Source organism: Conger conger, chromosome 4, assembly GCF_963514075.1.
Source record: "Conger conger chromosome 4, fConCon1.1, whole genome shotgun sequence".
Taxonomy (NCBI): domain Eukaryota; kingdom Metazoa; phylum Chordata; class Actinopteri; order Anguilliformes; family Congridae; genus Conger; species Conger conger.
In genome coordinates, this window is record NC_083763.1 from 51728184 (window position 1) to 51745177 (window position 16994).

Below are 16994 nucleotides of genomic sequence, written 5' to 3' on the forward strand. Positions count from 1 at the left end.
AAGTTCATTTTTTAAACAAGTACTATCTTGTTTTGTACACTGATGGGAACTGTTCCAAGAAGCCTAACTTGGACGGATCAAGAAATCGCAGCTCAAATATTATGCAAACCTTGCAGTATGTAGTGTAGACACAGTCTGCATTCTGGAATGAACCCTGCATCCAACTGCATTGAATTTCTTTTATTAAATTTTGTTACACTTTCTAATGTTTTTCCCCTATTTGTTTCTTTGCTTAACTGTAATATATCAGATGTAATTAACAGTACAGATCATATTTAGACAGGACTTGACTATTGTAAAACATAACACAAAGGTGTTTTTATTTTTATTTTCTACTTTGATTATTTGATTAAAAAAAATAAAAAAATGTGTTGGTTTGGAATTTCAATGCAAGTTACCTTAATTATTTTGAATCAATAAAGCTAATGAATAAATTAATCAGCTACCTACTCTGTTTATACCTGCTAACATTCATAACTTCTGTCTTCTTACTGTTATATGGAAGAGAGTTATGAACACAATTGAGCCAAAATGATAAAAGTAACCATTTCCGGGTGGAGACAACGTGGTACAACATATATTTTAATAACCATATATTAATTGTTTTAATATTATGGAAATATCTTAAATCTTAAATCTCAAATAATATCTTCTATTTTATATTATATTTTTATAGTATTTTATCCAGTCATGTGCCTTAGTCTCTAGGCTTCCCCTCTTCATGTAAATCAAGAAGCCATGGTGAAGTTAAGTTATTGCAATGAGCACAAAGCAAGCTGGAGGCCTCTGGCACTCTGAGAAAAGAAACAGACAGCACGAAAAAGCATGAAGAATATGAAAAAGCAATAACTTTATACAATTGCACAGACACATATATAAAGTTGACTAATGTAGACTATGAGGACTGATGAGTCTGAAGGTTGTATTTGCATATGCATTCCTGTGAACCAATGGCTTGCAGTTTTCCCTTTTGTGATGAAGCATGCATGAAAAAAAGTAGTCACCGGTAAATGATAGACGGTGTTAGCCTTGAAGGGTTTGTCAGGGGGTGGAGAATTGGATAAATGACAAGACTGTGGCAGTTTAAATGCCTTCACGGCAGTAGATGGAGAGTGAAAAGTTTTGAGCTTGTGTCAAGATATGAGCATTATACGTTTGTAGAATGAGCAACTTTGGACAGATTCTGTCTGCCATCGGGGAGTTTGGTGTTTTTCAGAAGCGCTTGCTGGCCGCGATATGTATCCCCAACATCTTTCCCGCCTTCCACATGTTTTCCCAGGTGTTCACAGGCCTGAATGTGCCACATCACTGCAACACAAAATGGATCCTGAGTATCGGACCGAACTTGACCCGTGAGGAACAACAGAACCTGACACTCCCAAAGGACCCAGAGGGAGCCTATGAAAGCTGTTCCATGTTCACTCAGGTGGACTGGGACCTGGAGTCCATCAAAGCCCACGGGATCAACAGCACCTCAGAATGCACAGATGGATGGCAGTATGACACATCCTCCGGCATAACCACGCTGGTCACTGAGGTACAGGGGGGCTGAACTCTCAAGGGTTTTTTATCTGGATGAATTGATGGGTTCTCTGCTGAAAGAAACAGCTCAAGCTAGGTTTTGAAACAGCTAGGATTTTACACCAGGGTTATGTTACTTCTTCGGAAAATACATATTTAAATGTTCTTGAGTAGAACAGGAAGTTAATCGATGCAGAATTAGTGGAAAATCTTGAAAACCTCATACAGCTGTTTTATGAGGGTCCCTGAAGGTACCAGTCCCATTTATTTGCAAGCTGAGCCCATTCTCCATTTTATTTTATTATTTACATTTCTAATTGTACAAATAAATCAACTAAATTTTGATTTAGTTGCTCAACCAATAACTAGCAACACCAATTGTTTCTTAGTTAAGGGTTAATAGACGTAGCAAGGAGGCAATTATCATTTTATATGATCCTGAACCTTTACCCCTCTACTTCAGAAAGTCATAATAATGACTTGTATGTAGAATTTGCTGATATATCTAAAGGTACTCAAATGAGATCTGAAGTTACATATGGACATGTCCGTGATTTAGATTTTTGTTCCATAAGTGTGGTGTTATATATATTTTAACTTGAACTGTTAATGACGAATATAATTAGAGTTTTTGACCAAATGTTTGAAAATTAGAACCGTAAATAGTTTAAGACTGTTACCTATCAAATACATAATGGCCCTTACATGTAAACATCACAGCAGCAAGAGCTTCAGTGAAGTAGCCAACAAGCCTTGAACCTCTTGAACCACATTTTTTTTCCACCTTTTCCAGTCAAATATGAATATTGAAGTTACGGTAATTGTCCGGAAGCATTGTGTTGGCTGATGCTGCAAAACTTTCAGCTGCCGTTTGGCTTGTGCCATTGCAAGTGGATTTTTTAAAGTTTGTTTTAAACCAACTAGTTAGCTAGGTCACTAAGCAAGTGCAAAAAGAGAAGAGATAAAAGAGATGCATGCACTTTACTTTCTATAATTTGCTACCCAAGACCATGTAAATATTATGATACTAACGACAACACATGCTAGAGGCTGAAAGCTGATCGGCTTAGAAACACATTCAGATATTTCCACAGGGTCAGTCTATGTGTGTGTGTGGCAGAAGTTATTTCCACATGGTCAGTCGCAGTTGCTGTAGCTTCTCAAATCAGCACCTTTTAATACAACAAAGTTATTCTTAAAATATCTGCTTGTTCGGAACGCAAGATAAAGTGACCACTCATATAAAGACACAACATTAAACCCACCTGCTTAAACAAGTTTTTTCATGATTGAAAAAGTGAATTGCATTCAAAGGTTAAATTTTTTCATGAAAATGGAAATCTTGTAAGCTCATTGGGCCGGGGGTTGCATTGTTTTGTTATTTAAATTTGTTGGTATGTAGCGGTGTTCATGATCATGTCTTAACAGGTGCACCAGGAAATGTAGAATCTTAAAAAAATAAATACCATCAGCTTCACCCTTCTTCCCTCCATTGGAATTAAATGGCACTGCAGGTGTTGTGGGTCCCCTGGCCAACAAGTTATCAGTCCAATAACAAGTGTATAATCCAATTAGTAAAATCAGGAGTCTTGCAGCAAAGTGTTGAATAATAGGCTTTTATTCCATCAGATGGAATCCAAGTACAAAAGCTGTGATTATCTGCAGAACACATCTGAAGAGCAAGCACACACACAAATTGCAACACAGTTTCTCATATATCATTTTTGTGGCCTTGGTATCTCCCTCCGTCTGGATACAGCTCCATCTTCTCCAGTCATTCCACAGTTGTTTACTTGCTTCTGATTGCCTTTTTGCACCTCTCGTGATTGTCTTACACATTCTCATCCACATCTCAGATACCAACCCCCCCTAACACTTTGGCTTTAAGAAAACATTCCAGTGTTTGTGAAAATATATAGAAATAATACAATTCAGCGCAGTGTACTTCAGTGCTGAGAATATATAAAAATAATACAATACAGTACAAATATCATACTTCAGTGTTGTGTTTGTGCAGATAATGATACATAGAATAACATAAGATAAGCATACTGATGCATAAGATAAACATAGAATAACTAGGAATAACTAGGGAAAATATACATGTGATGAAACTTATGTCAGGTTCCATCCATCCATTATCTTAACCCGCTTATCCTGAACAGGGTTGCAGGGGGGCTGGAGCCTATCCCACCATACATTGGGCGAAAGGCAGGAATACACCCTGGACAGGTCGCCAGTCCATCGCAGGGCACACACACCATTCACTCACACACTCATACCTATGGGCAATTTAGACTCTCCAATCAGCCTAACCTGCATGTCTTTGGACTGTGGGAGGAAACCGGAGTACCTGCAGGAAACCCACGCAAACACGGGGAGAACATGCAAACTCCACACAGAGAGGCCCCGGCCGACAGGGATTCGAACCCAGGACCTCCTTGCTGTGAGGCCTTATGTAGGGTTGTGTGAGCATATTAAAACCCTCCTGTTATGTTCAACTTTAGGTAACAGCAATAATGTTCCCGGGTCAAATTGACCCGGTGCATGTTTCACCATCTGAAAGTAGTCCTCTAGATATTTTTCTCCAAAAACATTATCTTTAGCTCAATTAATATCAATTTAATTAATATTTAGTGTAATCAAGTTTTTCACCTCTTACAGATCCTGGTTTACTGATGAGAATCAATTCGTTTTCCATTAAAAAATATATTTTCAAACTGTTTTTTTCTGTACACTGGCAAAAATTTTGTTTTTTTTCCATCATTTTTTAAATAGTTTCTGTTATGGGGGCATGTTGATTCATTCAAACAATACATCTCTTCTGTTAGGTGTCAAACTGTCCCTTTAAATTCAAATATACATGTTGAAACTACATTGAATTTTTGACAATGTTTACAATGTTTACAACAGGAAACCTGAACAAGAAGGAGAGAACAATTTGTTTGTGTGTGTATGTGTGTGTGTGTGTGTGTGTCTGTGTCTATGAAGCACATGAGTGGCAGTGTGTCACCACATGTTTTGGGCAAATTAATTTTTTGCACTTGAAGCATGGTGTTCCTCCAATAGGCTTACCAGTGTACAGCTGCATGTTCAATGCATAGCTTGAACAAGCTGCCCAGATCTTTATGCCATATTCTGCTGGCTTTGAAGGCATGTATTGCCTAAAGGGTCATGTGACCTCTGATTGCCACCAGGCTTTCATCCACGGTGACATTAGGACCTGGGTTGTAGAGTAGTGGCAGCCGCTCTACCCACTTGTTCCACACTGTCCTAATAGCTGCCAGCTTATCTCTCTCCCGTCTGCCAGCTCTTTTCTCCCGATTATCAAACCTGATGATCCTTGAGAAAATATGAAAGGTCCCCAAAGACATGGTGGCTCAGAATATGGCCCTGCCTGTCTCTGCATCCCACAGGCTGGCTGTCAATTCACCTTTGGACTTATAAACCCCAGCCAGGATGAGAAGCCCCAAATAAGCATGTAAGTGCTTATTGTCCAGTTCTCTCCACTCCTGCCCAAAAACACACCTCCCTTCTAAATTAGTCATTTCTGGAACAACTTTCTGGATTGAATCAGGAATGACCAACTCAAAAGCAGATTTTATATCCGTGACAAGTCACTGCCATCCTAGTGGGCCCTGGCCCTGCCTTTATTATGTTTGCAGCTGATGTTGTTCCCTGCCTGTTCGGGGATGAGAACCATTCTATTTGACCATTTTTTGATATGAATGACTTTCTTGGAGTTGATGGGTGTGAGACATTACCCTCATCATCTGAAAATTCATCATCATGATCAGAATCGATCTCAAGATAATCTTCACTTTCATAAACGTCCTCCTCTACTTCACTGTCCTCACTAAAGATGTGTTCTAGAGCCTCCTGGGCTGTCATTCTTCTGCTCATATTGCTCATCTTTTCAACCTCTGAGAGAGTACAGAGGCATAATGTTGGTAGGACTACATGCAGGGGCCCTTTTATATGTTGCCCATCCTCCCTGAGTGTGGGCGGAGTTTTCCCATTCTCATCTTAGGTAGCATGATATTTGATACATTTCACATTTTCCCTGCAGAAAGTGAGGGAAGGGGTGTAGTTGGGGTCCAGGAACAAATTGTGTGTGTGTGTGTGTGTGTGTGTGTGTGTGTGTGTTTGTCTGTCTCTGTCTGTCTCTCTGTCTGTCTGTCTGCGTGTCTGTCTGTATATGTGTGCGCGCTTCTGTGTGTGTGCGTGTGCAGGTGTGTGTGTGTGTTGGTGTGTGTGTGTGCATGTGTTTGTGTGTGTGGTTGGGTTGTCTCTGATATTGGAAAAGAAAACAAATCAGTTTTGGTCTAAATTTGATAATTTTAGCCTTTGTATCCTCCATTATCACTGCCGGGTCAAATTGACCCGAACAGTATGTGTGTTATATAAACATGCAGGGGGGAGTTGCAAACATGTTAAATTTGGAATTTTTCATTTACATGTTCATGACAGTAATTAAGCCCAGCAGAAAAGGTTTCATGCTCCAAACATTTTTTTTCTATTTTTCCTGGATTTTTTAACTTTGAAACGGGTCAATTTGACCCGCAACATAACAGGAGGGTTACGTTTTTTATTTCCAGCTTGCCGTAACAACATTGCCCAAAGTTAAGAAACAAGGATAAAAACAAGAAAGTAAGACTTATTTTCATTGTGATCGATGGTCTGTTGTTTTTTAAATTTACTAACACTTATGGTTAGGATTTGGGGAGCTCCATCACAAGATCATTTCAATAGCTGCTGACTACACAGGTTAGCTAAATATTTTTTTAATTTGTCAGCTAGCCAAGTGACCAACCAACCATACAAAACAAATTTTGGCTAACTCCACAGTTACTAGCTAGCTCTGCCTATATTGCTAGCTATGATAGTTATGTCGTTTTGTAAGCTTGGCGGTGACAACTAGTCTGCTGTTGTTGGTTTAATGTATATGCTTTACTGGACTTAATAACTTAGCTAGCTAGCTAGAGTTGCCATTATAGCCAAATTGTCCTATTTAACGTTACATCGCTAGCAAGCTACTTCAATTACCTTGTAACATTAATGTTACTTTACCACCAAGCCAACATAGACTAGCTAGCAAAGCATAGAAGCATAGAGCTAGCTAGCTATCCCAACAAGGCACACTGATAGACATTTTATAGCTAGAATAGCTACAGGCTAACCAGAGATGCTGTTTTTTGTGGTGTAAAGGATGTTATCCAGGGTCAGACATACTGTTCCTTAGATATTTTGAGTAATCAGACTAGAGCAGCAGGGCAACAAAAGCCTGAAGTATAGATAGATGGATAGCTAGGGAAGTAACACATTAAGTGGTGTAAATAGATATTTTTATTTAAGTTGACTAGCTTCATTATAGCCTTCTACAGTTGCAATACTAGCTACTAGTAACTAACAAGATAGCTATCAATAGCTAATGTTAGCTGAGCTAACTGCCATCTTGAAAGCGGTCAGAAATAGCCTGCCATGACAACGAGTGTGTCCCATTCGCCGGAAAGTGCATACTCCTTAACTCCACTACCACCCTCCTCCATTCTGTGCTCCAGAAATATATATATATATGCTATATATAACACCCAGCATTAATGATCAGTAATCTCAGTATTCGGTCATATTTTCCCCCGATAACTGACATATGAAGCGCCATATGGCATAGGCTATGTTTCACTAATGTACAGAAATGTTTCTGAATTAGTGTTTGTGAGATGCAACCGACAATAGCCAAGAACATAAAACTGTTACAGTACACGGTGTTGAGATCAGACACATTGGGATTCTGGGATTAGCCTATGGAGCTGGTCCAACTAGTCAACCAGCTGTTTCAAAACCTAGCTCAAGGTGTCTTTTTCAGCAGGGGGTGATATTGGCTTGCGAAGATGGACAGGGATGAAACGTCATACAAGCAACGAGAGCAACGTGATACGGACCAGGTCTCGTTTGGTTGTAGCCTATCGAGATAGCAAAGTATGTCTTTGAACAACACACAAGCCAAATGACACGAAAAACACTGCCTGCTATTCACAGGCCCCATTTTGGCTCCATATGGCTCTGGCAGTGTATAATCCGTATGTTCCGTGAGGCGTGTAGCTCGCAGTTGTGCAATGCCTCTACATTATAGAGTCACTGGCTAACAGACAAGCAAAATATTCACCATTCATTTTCAACAGGGCTTCGTTCTCAAAATATACATTTTAACAACAACCTTAGCACACGAAAACCCGATTTTAGGAAAAGGCATGAGTCCATTTAAAAGTAGGACATGTTCTAATTGGGTGAGAAACTGTGAAACGCTTTAAAAAGTTTTCACAAAAATAACTCTTACAAAAACGATAATATTTTCACTCATCTTTTTAATAAAAACTACCAAACGGATGGAATGGCACGTCCGCCTTACCAAAATATTTTTCATGTATATTGGTCCCAGAATGGCAAAATGATGAGGTTGGAGATTTTTGTGTTTTGCATGCAAGTGCGGTTTGGACATTATCTAACAGAGGTACGACCTGTCCGTGTTTTCAGACAGAAATAACCAACTATGGTACACATTCAATAACTGAAAGATTTTAGTGGTAAATACTGGACCCATTTTTATACCTGTTGCCTATGCATACATGCATACCATGGTTTATACATACTACAAGACATGGTTCATACATACTGGAAAGTACAATAATTAGTGAGAAAAATCCTGTCCCCACAGTACAAGAAAAATATCACACTGTATGGTTATGTGCATGTGTCTGACCACAGTTCTTCTCACTTTTCCAGTTCGACCTGGTGTGTGAAAACAGCGCTCTCAATGAAATCTCTCAGTCGATCTTAATGGCTGGTTTTCTATTAGGAGCCCTGGTGTTTGGACCAATGGCAGACAAGTGCGATTTATGATGTCATTAATACACTGTATGATTAATTCATAATGAAACATTTTGATGGACATAATTTTGTTATTATGGACCTGTTATCTTTTTATTATAATATTTGATTCCAAAGGTTTTCTGAAGCTATCAATCAGTTGCCCCTTAAAGCCATTTCACGTTTGGCAATTACAGTACTGTATGAGGTGTCCATCAATTAATGTACTTGACACTGGATATATATGGAGGAATTAAAACATGGATGCACCACAGGACAAAACATTTTTATATAGCTGAACTTAAGGCTGCAAAAACATGAGAACCAAAGTCTGAGACCGATAACAAGCAAGGGTGAAAACACCTTCCGTTCGACTAGCTGATTCGACTTGCCATTATGGTAGGTTTTCCTTGCATTGTATACATGGTCCTCAAGGGAATCTAGTCACTCTAAGTATGTGGTAAATATGATAAAACATCACAGAAGTATGAGTAAATTAAAACTTCAAGCAGTGTTGAGGGGGCCAAGCAATCCAGCAGGACAGGGCATGGCAACTTGATTGGATCATGTTAAAGGTGTGGCTGTAAGCATTGATAGCAAGTCAGTTGACCAAAGATTGGGTGTAACTGAGATATGAGCTCACATCCTATTTCGGTCTTTGATTTGGCTGTAATGGATGAATATTTTTGAAAATCAAAAATTAATGAAAATATTTTTCTTCTGGCTAGGGTGTCTATGGCAGCCCCAAGAACCGTACAGTAAAACGTTTTGAAATTTGGCACACTGATTAGGGACAGTCACCGAGATTCATGTCCCCACTTTGAGCACTCTAGCACCAACGGGTCAAAGTTGGAGGTATGTTTATGCATGTAAATTTTGAGCCATATGCCCAATTAAAAATCTTTTGGTATCGTTAGATTCCTAATTGATGTCAATTTCTGCTATATTGGATTTTAAAAGTTTTAAAAATGTTCCCAAAGTTTGTCTGGTCTTCATCAAATTTGGCACAGATGATGTCTCGACAAAGTCTCTCAAAAGGATTTTTACATTTCAAGAGCGTTTGTCCATCACAGTGGTACATAGATTCAGAGTCATTTGACCACTGGGGGGCACCACAATAAGTCCAAATGTGTTTTGCCCAATAACTGTTGATGTGTTTGCCTTAAAAAAGTAATTATTGTGTGTGGTTGTATCTTGGGAGATCCCAAGGGAAAAGTGTTCGTCCATTACAGATATTGAAAATGGTGGCAAAATCGCCAAACATATAGTGAGGTCATAACTCAGCAATGCCTTGATGGATCAAAACCAAACTTGATCCATGGACTCAGGACCCCATTTTGTGGAAGCAACAAGCAACTTTGCATGTCAACCTAATTGATGCAGCCACCATATTGGATTTTGTTGAAAGGTTTAAAAATCTTCACCAAATTTGGCAGCGATGATCTTTGGACCAAGCAAATTTTTTTAGATTTTTTTATATTTACAAGCATTTGTCTGTAACAGTCCATCAAAATCGGCAGCGAATCCACCAAACAGGATGTGAGGTCATATTTCAGCAATACTTTGATGTGTTGACACTAAACTTGGTTAATACACTATATGGTCAAAAGTATTTGGACACCTCATGTATCTTTTGATGTCCAGGGGGCACTGCAATAAGCAAAAATATGACTCTGCTAATAACTGTTGATGCAATGTATTAATTAAAAAAACATTATTCTTATGTATGCTAATACCTTGGTAAATCCCAAAACTGAGACATGACAACCTGTTATCTCAACTTAGTTGATGTGGCTGCCATATTGAACATTTTAACACCAACATATTTTGTCCAATCTTCACCAAACTTGGCACAGATCATCTTCGGAACAACCCTCAAAAAATATCTCTGATGCATTTTTGATTGTCAAAAACATTAATCCATTACAGCCAAATTAAAGTCAAATGACCCAAATAGGATGTGAGCTCATATCTCAGTTATACCCAAAGTTTGGTCAGTTGACATAAAACTTGCTATCAGCACTTACAGCCACACTTTTAACATGATCTGATCAAGTTGCCATGGCAACCCTGCTCTGCTGGACTGTTGGCCCCCATCAACCCTGCTTGCAGGTTTAAGTATATGACAAATTGTACCCTTCTGTCACACACCTTCACTGTGAAATTTGCAGTCAGTACTAGTGGGTGTGGGCATGGCAACTCATTCATCTGTGCTGATTTGTTAAGTAATTAATATAATAATCACTTAAGTGTATCTTTGATACTTCACATACTTCAAAGTTCAGTGAAGGAGTGTGGTTCAAGCACAAGTGAAATGTAGCACCTACCAGGGTGATGAATGGGAGCAATTTTGCCCCAGAATGTTCACTTCAGTTGCTAGGCAGCTATTCTTGACCCAGCTAAACAGGGAGATGATTTGATGGCCAGGTTTACCACATTATTGTGATATAAATTACATCCATTAGGGGACAGTGACAGAGCGCTGAGCTTTCTTTCCCACAGGTATGGCCGCCGGACCATGCTCCTGCTCTCCCTCTTCCTCCAGCTGCTGTTTGGGGTTGGGGCAGCCTTTTCGCCCAACATCTATGTTTATATTGGCTTCAGATTTGTGGTTGGCATGACAATATCTGGAGTTTCTATGAACACATTTGTTCTAGGTAAAGCTTTTTAAGGCCATTATAATCGTTTAGATGTAAAATTACTGCAGAACTGCTAAATTCAGATGACTGGATTAAATCGTTAAGATAACTTTAACATTTCATATTTATAAAATGTTATTTATCAATATGTAGATCAAAAATAATTGTCATTGTGGTTTCAAAATAGCAAGATCTTTGACAATTATCATTGAGAAGTGTTATGTGAAGGGCATGTAAATTCTCACTTGTGATAAACATAAATTATACATTGTACTTTCAAGGTACTGAGTGGTGCGGAACCTCGAAGCGCTCCTTCTGCGCTATTGTCTCCCACTGCTTCTTTGCTGTGGGCCAAATACTCCTGTCGGGAATAGCTTATGGAGTACGACAGTGGCGGACACTGCAGCTTGTGCTGTCCGCACCTGTCCTGGCTTTTGCTACCTTATACTGGTGAGGCTGAATTTCAGCACTCCCCATACTCCCATCATACCTGGGCTTGGGCTTGAACAACCTGAATAAAAAAATATGATAAATGTGCTTTGACAGGGAAATAGGGACTTTTTGACGATTGCATTACTGTTTTACAATAGTTTCCTACAATCCTATCATTTTCCACAAAGTGTATGTGCTCGACTTAAGAAAAATAACTGAATTTGGTCATGGAATTAACTATTTTCTGTTTGTGACTTGACATATTTTATATACTCTACTTAAGCAAAACAACAGAATTTGGTATTTTTGTAACTTGAGTGTCCACATCTCTCTGCATCCTCACCTGGATGAATGACTTGGGAATGTTTTTGGCAGGATTCTCCCGGAGTCGGCAAGGTGGCTCCTGAGCCAGGGGAAGCAGGAGAAGGCCTGGGTTTTGATCCAGAAGGCAGCGCGAGCCAACAAGAGCAACGTGCCAGAGAAATTCATGAATGAGGTACCCATCCCTAATACCCAGGGACTGCTATAGCAAAGACAAAGTTTGAATCTGGCAAATCCAGGGACTAAAAAGGTGAAAAAAGGTTGATGCTTTGAGACGTGCTTTGAAAACAGTTCTCTTTAAAAATGTCTTCAGTCCATTGCTAACTGACTGGCAGTCATCTGTTCAGATTTGTGCTTAGTACAGGTTATTATGCAGCATTAATTTGGTTAAGAATTCATAACCAGAGAAGTAATTTACAACAATACTGGGAAACTGTCACTATGTTATTGAGTGTTAATTATTATTTTATTTGGTCTTTTAAAATCTTCCCAAAGATTGAGACCAAGAGGGCACAGACAACAGGTCGCATGCTGGATCTTTTCCAAATGCCCTACTTGAGAAAGCGTTTTCTGGCTATGTGCTATGTTTGGTGAGTTTAAAAAAAGATCATTATAATGATTATAACTGTTGTCTAACATGTAAATTGAAGTTTTAATTCATCAATGTGTCAGAATATGCGTAATAGTGTCACTCTTTCATGCATCATCCTTCTGTTTCTCTGCAGGTTTGTGACCAGCCTGGTGTTCTATGGACTGAGCTTTAACGTGGGAAATTTTGGCCTTGATATTTATCTCACACAGTTCATATTTGGCGTTGTTGAACTCCTGGCTCGCCTGGTGTCTATCCCCTTGATCGAACGCTTTGGAAGGCGGATATGTCAGAGCTTTTTCTTGCTGTTTGGGGGAGTAGCTTGTCTTAGCATTACAGCAATTCCAGAAGGTAATGTGCTGACCAGTTGTTCTCACTGTGATCTATAGAGTTCTGCATTATCAATGATTAAAGCAGGGAATAGAGATACTCAAGATTTGAATGATTTTCCATGATCTTGTGTACACTAAAATATTGCTCACATATTTTCCTGCTTTCCCAGAATTTACCTTCAACATTTTTTTCTCTCTCTTTCATGGGGGATTGCATTTACTGAATCTAATGGTATATACTCTCAGCGAGAAATGTATTAGTTGCACCTGTGCACCAGCTTGATAATGCAAATATTTAATCAGCCAATGATGTGGCAGCAACTAAATGCATACAAGTATGCAGTCATGGTCAAGTGGTTCAACAGTTTTTCAGACCAAATATTTTCAGACCAAAGAATAGGGAAGAAATGTGATCTAAGTGACTTTGACCACTGAATGATTGTTGGTGCCAGACAGGGTGGTTTGAGTATCGAGTAATTGCTGATCTTCTAGGATTTTCATGCACAACAGTCTCTAGAGTTTGCAGAGAGTGGTGCGAAAACCACAAAATGTCCAGTGAGCAGCTGTTCTGCGGCCAAAAACGTGTTGATAATGAGGTAAATAAGGGCCAGACTGGTCGAAGCTGACAGGAGGGTGACACCAACACAAATAACCATGCATTTCAACAGTGATATGCAGAAGAGAACACAACATGTCAAACCTTTAAGTGGGCTACAGCAGCAGAATAATAAGTCTAATAAATGCCCAAGTGTATATTGCTGAAATATTCTTCTTTAAAGGTTGGGAAGGTTGGGCCAGATTTACTTTCATGCATTCTGTCATACATATCAAGTTGTGTAGGATATTTTTTGTGCCATTAATTCATTTGTTTTGCAGACCTACCAGTGGTGGTGACTGTCATAGCAGTTATTGGGAAGTTTTCTCTTGCTTCCTCCTTTTCAATCGTCTATGTCTATTCTGCAGAGCTTTATCCAACAGCTGTCAGGTCAGTTCTGATTCCAGAGATGTCTTCCATCCAAGACTTGATCTGATACAAAAACTATAAACTGGACACCACTGTTTCCACTAAAATCACAGTTTTAACTACTTAGATTTTTACAGTTTTACCATGGTTAACAAATAAACTAAATGTCAGAGTTGGAAAATCCGAGTCCCTAGGTGGCTATTTTGTTCCAATCACCTGGATTTGCTAATCAGCACAATTCTTCAGCCAGGAGGTAGAACTAGTTCATGGTTAGAAGAAACATGTGGCAGGGCTTCTCATTTCTGACACCTGGACTGTCAGACCTTGCTAAAGGTAGACAGTGTCAGCTTAAGTTGACTTTTATCCTGACTGGCTGGCCATGGTTTCGATCTGTGTGTTTCAGATACTCCTTTGAATATATATTTTCTCTCCAGGCAAAATGGTGTGGGCTTGAACTCTGCATGTGCTCGTGTAGCAGGCATCCTGGCCCCTTTGGTCCGACTCCTTGATGTCTACCACAAAGCCATTCCCAATGTCATATATGGAGTGTTCCCACTGGTTGGTGGAGCAATAAGTTTTCTGTTGCCTGAGACGCTAAACACAGATCTTGCAGATCACACAGTTTCCCTTGAGGAAAAGATCAAGTGAGTGTATCCTTATTAAATGAAAAAATCCCATCAGTGATCATGAACAAGTGGCAGAATGATATAGCAGTATATGCTTGGTTGCATTACACAATCTTAATTGGTCTTCATAGTAATACCGATGTTCATGATATAACACGGCTTACTGGCATGTTCGCATATATACAGTATATCATTGTGCCTTCCACCAGCATAAACATCCTGGATACAGAAAGATTGTTACCATTTATATTTTAAATGGTATTTAGTAGGGATGTTTGTGGATCCATTAAAAGTATATCATCATATAAGGGGGGACCACTTGTTCAAGGACTTGACATACAGGCAGATTTCATTTTTATTTAATTATTCATTACAGTATTAGTACTGTTCTTGTGTGGTTGGACATGAAATTGCTTGATAAGTATCATATGACTCTAGCTGAATACACAGTCAAAGTGTATAAATCCCAAATCAAGCTGAAAATGTTAATATCTAAATGATATTATTTTTTTCATTTAAATGGTCTCCATTTATTTGCAGGTTGTCCCCAAACAAAATGATTGAAACTGAAACTGGAAAGAATGCAGAAGATAGTATAAACCAAGAGAATCAGGTGTAATGTTTTGTATTGTGTAAGTGTCAATTTAATGTTATTTTTTATGAATTAAATTAACTTTTGGTGTATAAATTACTGTATCATATATGAACATCCACTGAATATGGAAACAATGTATTGCCAAGACAGTAGTGCACACATTTTTGTATGAAACTCTTTGTATGAAACGGTTTCTCATACATTGGCCATTTTAAAACCAAAAATCCGTAAAATAATTTACTGATATACAAAATTAACATTTGATTAAAAAAATTCAGTTGTTTTAATATGCAATTATATTCACTCAAAGGATTATGCTTCTGTCCACTTCCATTTTGGCTTGGGCCAGCCAAATGTTTAAAAGAATCAACAAGGAATATTTTGGAATTTAATAATTAGGTGCAGTGGCACTATAATTGCCTGTATGTTGCAGTGCCGATATATAGATTTCCTCAGAGTGCTTTACAGTGATGAAGGGAAACTCAACCACGACCAAAGTGTAGCATGCACAGCAAAGGGACTGTGATGCACAGCAGCCATTTTGCGCCCTCTACTCTTTGAATCCGTGTTGTTGGATTTTTATGACCACAGTCATTTAAGTCTCTTTGGATTTTACCTTTATACCTACAGTATACAGTACAGGTACAGTACTGAGGTAGACATGTACACCAGCTTGCTAATGCAAATTCAATCAGCCAATCATGTCACTCAAATGTTTAATCAGTCAATCATGTCACTCAAATGTTTAATCAGCCAATCATGTCATGGCAATTTGTGCATACAGTAGACGTTTTATATTAAACAATAGTTCTCAGCTATTTCCACAAGAATAATTTCTCTACAATTTTGGGTGGCTACTTTATAAACCTGGGCACCACAATAATACTGCAAATTGAAATTAATAATACAGCTGATCTCTATGCAATTTACTGATATTCTACAGTAAAATGTTATCTCTGAATATTGTAATCATACTTCAAATTGAATGATATCAACAATTGTTCACAATAATCAATAAAAAATTACAGATATGGAAAATAGTCAATGGAATATTTTGCATTAATACCACAGTTTCAGACATTTATGACATTCATTGGTGTGTGCGTGTTCATGTCATGTCAAAATGGCAGATTTATAAGAGTATATTGATGCCATTCAAGCAGAAAATAAAAATAAAATTATATAAATGTATACAGTGATTCTACCCAAGATATTTCAAGGTTCACCTCATCTAAAATGTATCTAAAGTGTAGCTTAGATTTTCATATTGATAAGCCCAGCAAGTAAAATGGAATCAGATGGATTATGGAAATGAGCTTGATGTCCTGAAAGGTCTTCAGTAAGCAAGATCTAGGGGGAGGTACATGCTAGAGAAAACAAAAAAATGTTTCTATTAAAAACACTCTTAAATAGAACTTTATATTTAGAAAACAGTGATATCCATTATGCAGTGTGTCCATTTTAAAATGTATTAAAAATGCCAGCAATATATACTGATGAGCCAAAGCATTTTGACCACTCACAGATGAACCAGACGCTGGGTTGTAGTATCTCTGAAATGGTAAGACTCCCAGTCAGCAGTGGTGAGTACCTACTGACAGTGGTCTGAGGAGGGACAAACCGCGAACATGCAACGGGGGCCTGGGAGCCCAAGGCTCATCGATGCGCGAGGGCAACGAAGGCTATCCCATCTGATCTGAACCGACAAAAGGGCTACTGTGGTACAAGAAAATGTTAATTATGTTAGTTATGGGAGGAATGTGTCACAACACACAATGCATCACACCCTGCTGCGTATGGTGTGCCCATGCTAACCCCTGTCCACTGTCGAAAGCACCTACAATGGGCATGCAAGTATCAGAACTGTTCAATTTGAACATTGTTGTGGACAAAGTACACCCCTTCATGGCAACCGTATTCCCTGAAGGCAGTAGCCTCTTTCAGCAGGATATTGTGCCCTGCCACACAGCACAAATTGTTCAGGAATGATTTGAGGAACATAACAAAGAGTTTAAGGTGTTGTCTTGGCCTCCAAATTCCCTGATCTGATCAGAGTCGATGTCTCAGCGGGTCACAGCTGTTTTGGCGGTATGCAGGTATATTAGGCA

At 38.8% G+C, this 16994-nt stretch overlaps 1 protein-coding gene across 3 annotated transcripts; it reads left to right on the forward strand.

Moving 5' to 3' along the window:
- Positions 1-1124: 1124 nt before the first annotated feature.
- Positions 1125-14979, forward strand: LOC133126900 (solute carrier family 22 member 13-like). Of its 3 annotated transcripts, XM_061239381.1 has the most exons (11): positions 1398-1537; positions 7388-7500; positions 8305-8408; positions 10891-11045; positions 11309-11477; positions 11835-11955; positions 12276-12370; positions 12506-12720; positions 13578-13686; positions 14100-14309; positions 14832-14979. In XM_061239381.1, exons 2-11 carry the CDS (start codon positions 7423-7425, stop codon positions 14908-14910), a joined length of 1335 nt encoding a protein of 444 aa, XP_061095365.1. In that variant the 5' UTR covers positions 1398-1537; positions 7388-7422; the 3' UTR covers positions 14911-14979. The 3 variants fall into 3 exon arrangements, with proteins under 3 accessions (XP_061095364.1, XP_061095366.1, XP_061095365.1); XM_061239380.1 differs by lacking the exon at positions 7388-7500 and having other exon boundaries at positions 1125-1537; XM_061239382.1 differs by lacking the exons at positions 7388-7500; positions 10891-11045; positions 11309-11477 and having other exon boundaries at positions 1125-1537.
- Positions 14980-16994: the final 2015 nt, after the last annotated feature.